The sequence below is a fragment of the Lutzomyia longipalpis genome, chromosome 4, assembly GCF_024334085.1.
Source record: "Lutzomyia longipalpis isolate SR_M1_2022 chromosome 4, ASM2433408v1".
NCBI classification, from domain to species: domain Eukaryota; kingdom Metazoa; phylum Arthropoda; class Insecta; order Diptera; family Psychodidae; genus Lutzomyia; species Lutzomyia longipalpis.
The window spans coordinates 8,144,284-8,154,868 of NC_074710.1; the positions used below are offsets into that span (position 1 = coordinate 8,144,284).

At 32.3% G+C, this 10,585-nt stretch overlaps 1 protein-coding gene and 1 long non-coding RNA gene across 3 annotated transcripts in view; one reads left to right on the forward strand and one right to left on the reverse strand.

The window, feature by feature from the left end:
* The window catches only part of LOC129796145 (limbic system-associated membrane protein), a 74,686-nt gene extending 70,360 nt beyond the window's left edge, over positions 1-4,326 (forward strand). Inside the window, exons 7-8 of one of the 2 annotated variants that reach the window (XR_008751180.1) lie at positions 2,124-3,089; positions 3,782-4,326. Coding sequence is in view for 1 of the 2 variants with exons in the window: in XM_055837909.1 (XP_055693884.1) it covers positions 2,124-2,288 (165 nt within the window). In the remaining variant the exon portion in view is untranslated. Of the gene's footprint in view, positions 1-2,123 lie in introns of both variants that reach the window. The other variant, XM_055837909.1, reaches the window with a different exon arrangement.
* LOC129796290 (uncharacterized) lies at positions 1,991-3,380 on the reverse strand. Its single transcript, XR_008751207.1, has 4 exons — positions 3,273-3,380; positions 3,106-3,200; positions 2,323-2,441; positions 1,991-2,267 (listed from the first exon to the last, which is right to left on the reverse strand). It is a non-coding gene; the product is annotated as an uncharacterized LOC129796290 (long non-coding RNA).
* Positions 4,327-10,585: the final 6,259 nt, after the last annotated feature.

A 10,585-nucleotide genomic window follows, 5' to 3' on the forward strand; every position in this document is an offset into this window, starting at 1 on the left:
GAAAAATCTCTCGGAATTTTGTGATTTTCACTCTGCTAAATGTTATATGGACAGATGTTTATGACTTACTTATATTACACAAGAAAATTGTATTTTCCACAAAAAATATTATAGGTAAAAAAAGTAGAGCTATTCCTCACTCTTTGCTGCAATCTGGTGTTAAAATGGGAGTGGGTAACAAACTTTGGTGAGCAAATATTTGAATAATGCTCCTACATGCTGTGATATATTTTTATGTTGTGATTTCACTGTATAGGTGTGTAAATATTAATTAAAATGACACTGTTTGATGTGAAATTAACATGTCCTGCACTAAACTAAATATACCGTCCAACGACAGCAATCCATCGTGATATCCTACATGATATTTAACACTGTCTTTTGCAATCAAATACCCAGTAAACATTTCCTGCTCATAATTTATGCTTCAACTAACTTCCTTTCAATACTATTACACAAATATTGAGTTGAAATTTCCCCCTGAAATTATTTTATCAAATTAATCAATACCTTTTTGGGACAAAGAATGATTTTTGTGAATCAATAGTTTGATCAAACATTGCGCAAAGGTTGATTAGAGTTCAACGAGAGTACTGAGAGTATTCTACTTAAATGCTTTAACATCAATAGAATGAAATCCGGGATATTTCATCGCTTTCTTTACAAAAAAAAATTTCTACATATTAATCTTGACCTCAGTTTCTTATTTTAGGATTTTTTTAAAAATACTTTAAACGGGTTTCATATAAAAGATGATTTCCCACCTAAGTTTCTGACCAATCAGTAATTTTGCATACATATTAAGAAATTAAAAACATTTTAATAAAATTTAAAAACTTTTTACAAATCAATTTTTCCGTTAATGTGAAACAACTTTTTGATTTAAAGACTTTTAGTTAATTTTTCACTTATTTCTCTCTCAAATATTGTTTTTACAAATTCTTTACATCTTTTTTTACATTTTTGTTTACATATATTTTATATGTATAATGTGAACAAATAATTTTACATGAAATTGCCCAACTCTGGTCGGAATAGTTTCAAGTGAATGTCGAAAAAAGGTTATTAGCCAGTTTAATTACTCCTTTAACTATTAACCCATTTTAAACTATCCGGATAAACAAAAAAACATGCATTATTTTTAATGCTAAGTACGTTTACCGATTTACCTTATTTAGGAAAAATGTAGTTTTTCTCTATACTAAACTACGGGTTTGTTTAAATCGGTATAGTCGTTTTGTTAAACATTATTGTTTAACATTTTCGCTTTTGACAATATAGATTAGGTATTGATGAAGCAAAAACCGTCAAATAATTTTAAATCTATTTGAAATAAATTAATTAAAATAGTTTTAAAACCAAAATCTGTCTGATTTTGTTAAATTGGCGGTTTATTGAAAACGGGTCTAACTATTTTTTAGCCAATAGTTTTTTATGCCAATAACCGCTGAACTACCAATAAAAACGACAAATGGTCATCACTTGGAGGATACGAATTTCTGACCTCAAACTTTGACTTTAATTTTCTACCATAAAGAAAAGTTTTTTTCTATTTTTTTTTTGGAAGAGCTTCAAGTAATTAAAGTCGCCTACAAATAGATGTAGAATTTATAACAATGAGTTGGATAGATTTTATTCTATCTCGATCATAAAAAAATGGAAATTATTCAAAAATATTAACTTAATTTTCTAACCAAGAAAACTTCTAGGTCTTATGATTACTTTGATAAGGTTTTTCCGGTTTTTCGTTCAATCCATAATTTGTAAGGCTGTGTCTAAGTAGGGTTAAGGAACGTTTTCTAATAACATTCATTTTAAAACCTTGAATTTTTGAGCATTAAATCAGCCACATAATTGATCATTCTTTACTCAGCAATTGCCCCAATATTAAATATGCAAAATTGCCTCAAAATTCAACTCAATAATTGATCAAATATTGCTCAATTCTGTTTACTGGGTATACATTTATTTGTAAAAAAAATCACAAAAGTAACAGAAAAAATGTCTCTCTATTTTTTTCCATCGTGGAAAACCCTAATGGGTTTCCTATAATAAACACCACATTGGAATACGTACCACCCAATGGCTCCGGTAATGACTGTTTGCACCCAAATATTTGCCAGATAAGTGATATCCATCAGTTTTACACACGGAATTCGGAAGCACCGATGGATGACATGGACTTCATAATGAGTTCCATGTCCTCAGCCGTGGGTATCGATTGGGGTGGCATTGTAGCGCACTTCCTACCCATGTTGCCGCTCCAACTATGGATAATTACATCGTAAGAACGAAGGGAAAGTCCGTGTGGTTGTTTTATACCATAAATACGATAGAGTGAGCTTATCCCTCACACAACATGGTGCGTCTTTGCCAACATCATCTCTTAACCATCCATATTGGTGTGTTTTCCCCGGCCCCTGCATCTCATCATATTCCCACTGGAAGACATGTATCAGTGTTAACTATCTTAAAAGTCAATGAACATTCACCAAATAAACTACATGTGCATGCAACGAAGACGGATAAGAAGGTACTCGTGAAGGTCAGAATCCATTTCTGAGCGTGCTACAATATCAGTGTGTTGTACCCCCCCGAAAAAAAAGTTTGTTTCCCCATTTGAAAGCTCCCCTATCAGAGATAAATTTATGCAAGTGCCTTAAATCGTGGAAAAAAACATTCTTGGTGAATTGAGGAAAAATTGAAAAAAAGAAAATTCAAGTACTGAACTGTGTGTAAGATAAGTATATCCTAGGTAATGAAATTTAATCCATAAGTGGTCAATAGTATTTAAGGGTGATATCTATTTTAGTCGGAGTAAAGAAAAGAATTTGGCGTTGAGATAAAGAATTAGCACACAGATGGGTGAGTTTTTTTTTAAACTACGGAAAATGTATTTTGAGAGGTCAATAGATGTGTTTGAGAATTTTTTTTCGAGCCATTGAATAGCAAAGATAATGGAATAATAATGAACTGACTCTTTTATTTGACAAGTAATTACATATTTTTACATTACATTTCAATAAACATTTTATTTCATTTTAATTTTTAATAACCATTAAAAATTAAATAGACAAAGGGTTGTTAAGGTAATGTACCACGTACCTTTTGAGATGTAATTGGAAAAGAAAGAATTAATTATTAGCCCTTTGCCTCCTTCAGCCCTCTAAAAGCTCCTCAATCCTCTTCCACGTTCTCACCTTGAATTATACACGGAAAGGTAGAATTAACTCAATGTGAAAGCTTTCTCCAGTCCCCCCGGAAGTGCATACCTTTAATTGATAAGCAGAACAATTAATCATGAATCTTCTCCGGTCGGAGGACCAGGAATTTTTTGTAGATTCTTCTCCTCGTGGTCCAATAAAGGCACCAATGCCTCAGTAAGAAGATAAGGGGAAGATCAGATGGCAGCACGACGTGATCACAAAAATCTACTTTTTTCTTTTTAATCCACAATTTTATTAATTCAATTTAGTTTAATCCACCACCTGAATAATTTATTTTCTTCAATTATAACTTTTTAATATAAGTTTTACAATAATTTCTCAATAATTTCTCAATAATTTCTCAAAAACTTTGCTAAAAATTTCCACGAACAATTTTTCCACGTAAAGCTCAAAACGGAAGTGATTGTACATAGCTGTCACAAACAGCTGCTGAGCTTTTGGGACTCACAAAGATTACCGATTTTTTAACGTGGCGCTACGCGCGCAAAAGTGGCGCACGCAGAATTTGAATTTTTGATCTTCTATTGTAACGGGTTAACGAGCGGAGCCAACAGGTAATTAAAAAAATTCCGGATAATTAATATTTGGAAAATATTTTTGATTTTTCACTGGAAAATTATATGAATTATTGTTTCGAAAAATTATTATAAAAGCTTCCCATTATTACTTTGAAGTTTTTACATTTTGTAAGTTAATAAAAGTAAAGTCAGGAAGCTTTTTCAATGATTTTAATTTTGATGAAAGCTTAGTAAAATTTGCATTTCTTTTCTATAGGTAATACAAAATTATTATTAGTTTAAGTATTTAAGAAAAAAAGAAACAAAATAACTTTTTTTTTCAAAGAGAAAAATTTTCCCATCAAAATCATCAGGAAATTAAATTGTTGAAAGATGCAAAAAAAAAGAATATTCCGAATCTGCGCAACGTAGAAATATTCAGAAGGAAAAATTAAGCAAAAAAAAGAAAAACAAGTTTGCTGAGTAAACATTTATATGGGAAAGAGTAGAGGTTTATAAGAGGTGGATGCGTTGAGGGGAAAATGATGAGCTTTATTTTCAATTTGGCAGAACATCCATTTGGGCGGGTAATTGAGTGAAAAGTGAAGGAAAATTTGCCATAGCAAGAAAATAACGAGGCTACAAGTGAGTCCTTGCATCTTTTATTCTAAGATTCTTTTTTATTTGTCAGTGGTATGAAGGGATGTAGTTTGCAGTGTGCACACGAAAAATTCGCAGTGTTTCATCCTGTGAGCTTTACAATGGAATAGAGAGAGAAAGAGAGGGAGAGAGAGAGCTTTTGAGAGGGTTGAAAAATGAAATTTATTGCATTGAATCTACTTCATTGTAACTAATTTTCACTTTCGTGCTATTTAAATATTTCATGAAAATTTAATGAATTAACACTGCAATTTTCCCCATATAAACCACTATTTGCATTGTTAATTATCTGCTTTAGACCATTCTACAGCTCTCCTCATTTTTCCTTCAATGAAATTTTAACGAGAAGAGGGTACTTTACACTCCTCCTTTTTTTCATTCTCCCTCCAACCGAAGCTCCTGAATAAATCTCCAATAAAGACATGTGATTTAATTAATTTCACCCCATTCCCATCTCTATTGGAGGCTTTCCTTTCTCTTCGAAGGATTTTCCCTCCTTTTAATTTTTTCTCTCTAGTTAAACTTTTTTTTTGCATCAAAGAATCATTTCATGAATAAAAAAAACGTTTTCTTTAGCCCCTTTTGCTATACAAAAAAATCCTCATTCATCCGAGAATACTCACAGAACTTTAATGAACTTGTGCAAGAATCCTAAAACACGAATTAATTTGTGGTATTTTGCTTTTTTTTGCCATTCAACTTAAGCTTCTTTCATTAAATATTAAATGAAAATGAGTTAAAATACAGCAGAGAGCTTTTTTTAATTCGCTTATTTATTTTAAATTATTGAATAATATAATATGAATATAATATTTGTTTTAATTAAATATTAATGATGTTGGATATATTTTTTTAACTACATAAAGCCTTTTTGTAACTAAAAAAAATATTTTGTGTTTTAGTAAAAAAAAAGGATATAAAAACCTGCTTGTTTTATAGGTTGATGTGAAAATAGGAAAATCTTTCTTCTCTGGTTTTATATTTGGAAGTTTTTACTAATTTTATTAGTTAAAAAATGTATATAATTTTGAAGCATAAAATAAGAAAATTTATCAGAAAAATCAATAGAATTTTAGGCATTGATTTTTAAGTTTTTTAATCTAATTTTAAATAAACGAATTGAATATGTACATGACCCTCAAAAAGTTTCCGGGCAAGTAAGAATAGGGTATTTTGGAAGGCAAATTTCAAGTGGCTGCATCTCCGGCTGTGGTCAACCGATTATCTAAAATTTATTAGTTTTGGAAAGGAGAGAAATGTACCTTTCTAAAACTAATAAATTTTTGAAAATCGATTGACAACATTTGAAGATACAGCCTCTTGAAATTTACCTTCAAAATACCCCATTTTTGCTTGCCCGGAAGCTTTTTTGAGAGTGTATAACGGCGACATTTCTATCTGAATGACACATTCTTCAGAGCATTGAAATCAAGAAATGCTATTCAATAATAAACTCTCCATCCATGGAAATCTCATTAAGGATTTCTCAGTATGTAATATTCATTTACAAAAAGAAATGTTGTCTCACAAAAACATCATAAAATTTATCCTCAATCTCTTTCATACCCTTTATTGAGGAAAAATCAATGAATATTTGCATGTTTAATAAACTCCTCATCATTTCGCAGAATTTTGTGTTTCGTAATTTTGCATCGATGGCTCGAAAAACGGAAAATTCCAAACTCTCAACTATATACCTCTCAAAATTATCTAACTAAAAGCGTCGTCATGGAAGGAGGGTGGGTTAATATATATGTATGTATATGGGAGCTTTTGTTAAGCTCTACATTTTGTCAAAAACCCCTCTCTGTGTGTGGAAACTCGATATGGAGAGGGGGCGCACGATAGTAAATCACTCTGTGCTTAACGAAAACTTTTTCCGAGGCAATGTGATAAACTATCGAGTGAAGAACTGAAATTAAATTCTTGAGAAGAGACTTATGATATCACAAATTATCATTAAAATTACCTAATAAAACATTAGATGAGTAATAAATGTATCTCCTATAAAAGGCAACAAAAAAATGTATAAGGAGGATGGATTGTAATGCATGTCTCATAAATAAAAACAATGTAAAGTGTTAGATGAATTTTCTCGGTTATTTTCTCTCTTTTTCCCCTTCCTTTCTTTTCTATATGGACATGAGTACCGTGCTATAAACAGCTCCTCTCTGGCTCTTAAGCGGACTTCAGCGACGTGGGTAAGAAAAATGAAATATTATCCAAAAAGAAGTGAATTAATAGGTATCCGTAAATAAACTATATACACTGATAAATAATCTCAATGGGGTAAATAATTCCATGTCATTCAATGCGATAATGACTCATTTTCTCATTTGTTCTTATCGTCGTAAAAAAGGGGTTCAGGTGTTTAGGATTGATTTTATTGATTCTATTTTATTCACGTAAAAATATTTATACTTTTTAAGCTTTTCCATTTTATCGTAAAAAAATAAATGTTTGTGATAGTTGAGATTTGAATTTTTGACTTAATTTAATTTTTAGCTGTGATTCTTTCGAAGAAAAGAATAGCACAGCTTCTGTGTCCACTCTAAAACTCAAGGTCGTCGGATCGGGCTCAAACTTGATATGAGCACGAATTAGGGTCCCCACATTCCAAAAAACGTATGCGCCGAAAAACTTTTCCGGCCGTCCGTCCGTCCGTCCGTCCGGCCGTAGTTTGGAGCTCAATTACAAGAGAACGGTAATAGATAGAGACTTGCGGTCAACGGCAAAGTTCAATTATCGACTGGAAGTCGTCCAACTATGATATCAAATTCAGCCCCCCACCCCTGCATCCGCCATTTTGAATTTTTTTCAATTTTGTTTTTGCTATATCTCAGCCTCTATTATAGCTAGAGGTCTGAAATTTTAATATGTTGTAGGGGCCCTTAAGACCTTTTCAACGATACTTCATTTCCAAAAATCGGACAAGCGGTTTAGCAAATATAGAGTTCTATCGTAAGTGGGCTATAACTCCTAAACCGCTTGACCGATTTGGACCAAACCGGTTTTGAATGAAAGATCTCAATGAGGTCTACAATTATCTATACATAGGAACTTTCAAAAGTTACCGCTAGAGGGCCTACAATCAAAAACAAAATTTTCGATGAGTTTTCGACCAGTTTTCGATTAATATCTCAAAAACTGGACGATAGATTTCGATTAAATTTTAGTATGTTATAGGTGATAGGCACACCTTTTAACCAAAAAAAAAAATAAAAAAAATTTATGTCGTGGTTTCAGAGATATAGACCAAAACAGGTTTCCATATGTACCCATTGTTGTAATATTGCCTTATATCGGATTAACGGTACTTGATAAAGACTTTTCGATTGAAGTTTCATCAGGTATAGTGGGCATGACCTATCAGATTTTACTAATTTCAAAATTCAAAATGGCCGCCTTCTGCCATTTTGTTACATCAACAATTACTTTCACCTATTCACATATATTTTAAACAAACTAATTGGCGCCCCGCGAAGCGGGGCGCCTTTTTTATACATAAAAAATATAAAAATATAAAAATAAATAAACCTATAAATATACATATATTAGTACAATGATGGTCCAGCAGAGTAAAGGGAATGTACTGGTAAGTTCCACACTTGGACTGTCATCTGAAGGAAGAATCACAGCCCGTAAGTGAAACTTACCAGTACATTCCCTTTACTCTGCTGGACCATCATTGTACTTTTTTATATGCTTCAAACTTTAAACCGTCGGCCATTAAAGTTAGAACACTAAAAGAAGCTTGAAGAAGTTATTTATAGTTTACGCAATTTGTGGGTGAAGGAGGTGAAAAACAAAGGATTGTAAGTATAGCAAATAGTTTAAATTAAAAATTGTTGAATATAGAAATAAATACATAAACAATATCGGAAAGGAAAGTAGAAATTGGGCAAAATAAAAAAATATTCTTAAATTTAATAATTTCTTGTCATTGATCAAAACAATAAAATCCTTCGTTACCTTCCAGATAAAACTTTCTTTTAAGGTATTTATTATTTTGTAATAAATTTCCATAAACAAGAGCCTCTCTCATAAACTTTCGCTTCTATTATGCTCTTATAATGTTTGAGATGAATGAAAAGACTTGGAAAAGCTCTCAATTTCTAAAGCAATCAACTGATTATCTTCCACTGTGTTATGCAGAAAGAAAATTTTTAAAGTTTTTTTTTTCATCAAACTCTTCACAAAGTAAATTATGTACAAAAAGTTAGTTAATTAGACTAATTAAAATATCAGCTTGATTTACGTTAATTTCAATTTATTTTTGCTGTAGAAATTTAATTTTAATTACAAAATAAAGCATAGAAACTTAATATTTATCTTTCCCCATATACCGCATTAATGTAGGTACTGTACTCACTTTTGGGGACTGTACGACTGAACCCAACTATTATGCAATCACCATAATATGATGTGAGACCAGTAAAAGGCATACCCATGTGGGTGAGCATATCGTCAAGAGAGATAGTCCAGCAATCAACGATGCTCATTTAATTTTAATGAGCCTGGTCACCTGGAAAGTCTATCCTTTCCACATGACATACCATAAATTATTTATAATTCACATTTAATTTGTCAGTGTCGTGGTTTCCGCTCCCGCCTGTGCGAGGAAGGGGTTGAAAAAAAAAGTTTCACCTTCAACCCTTCGTGGTGTTTAACCCCACCTCCCCCACATAAGCTCGTTAAAGCTCCCTCGCAAGTAGCTTAGAGCATGGGACAAGGGGAAAAATTACTCTCTTCCACGTAATTGATAATAGTTTTACGTCTCACACCTCCCGCACCCACAGTGTGTTCAACTTTAGACATTTTTTTTTAACACAACAACATCAGTAAAGGGAAAATTTATTTTGGAGCTTTTCCCTCCTTCCTCAACCCGTTCTGGGTGAAGCTCATACATACTTCTGGTGTTTTTTCCTCTCACGAAGGCACAAGAATGGAAATCAATTTATGACCCTTTTTTTCCTGACAGACGAATGAAAAGCACGTCAAAATTGCAGGAAAATTTGAGTGGCACTTTTTATCAAAAGAATGGTTCATTTTTTTGTGGTAGATATTTTTTATATGCATCAATTCTCAATGATTATCCACATTCAAATTAATTTAATAAATTGGCAAAATGTTCTTTGGCAAAAGCTTTTTTTATGAAAGTAAATCTATGTATTCTAACACAGTTTACTTGTTGATTTCCTACATTAGAATCTCTAAAAATTAAATGAACCAAAACAAAACATTTTAAATTGCCACACACTTTGTAGACCTGATGAATGGAGGATAGAGCCACCGAAGAAAATTGAGTAATATTGAGATAATTTTACTTATTAGAGTTAGGTCAGAAACAGAAGTCATTGTGGGCGTGAGTGAAGAGTGGAAAATTGAATTTTCTCTCAACTCTACCGGAAGTGTGGTTGTGTAACGCAGAAACATAGGGATGACCCGTGGTACAAAGCACAAATAACGACTGTCACGAGCTTTGACACACCAACAGTCGCGCGAAAAAGGGGTTAGAGAAGTGTACAGAAAGCACCACACCGCAAATGGACGATATAATGCTACATGCTACCTATATAATGTAGGTAATATGTGGTGTAGGTAGCATACAATGGGGGTGCTCGCGTGAGGTTGGCGATATGTTCGTGCAAACAATTTTGTTGAAAATTGATTATTAAGGGCTGTTGAGCTTGTTGTTGCTTTACAATAAACACTGGTTTTTAACATTAAACTAAAGCTAATTTAACACATTAACTCACCTCCAATGCGTCCACAGCATAAATTCTTGAGAAACTCGCCCTCACACGCGATTATGCCTCCACTCGCTTCCTCTTCCTCACATCCTTTTCTCACCCATTTTCTATATTGTAAATGAACCTCCCACACCCACATAAAGGAGTTGGGGCACAGAGAAATTTAAGGGTTGTTGTTGGGGTTCAGTGTATTGTCTGACTGGGAAAATATTCTGGTGAATAAATTAATAGAATAAATTGAGAAAAGACTTTTTGAAAATTATTTTTAATTAAAAATTAAGTTTTATCAAAAATATAAAAAGAAACTCTTAAACATTTCCAGTAAAAAGTTGGTGAGCACCATCTAAGAAATCCGTACACGTTACGGTTCATTAATTCTAAAGGAAGAAATGGAAGAAAAGCCCAGAATTTCTTTACATTTTTTTTTAACTTTATGTTAACTAAAATA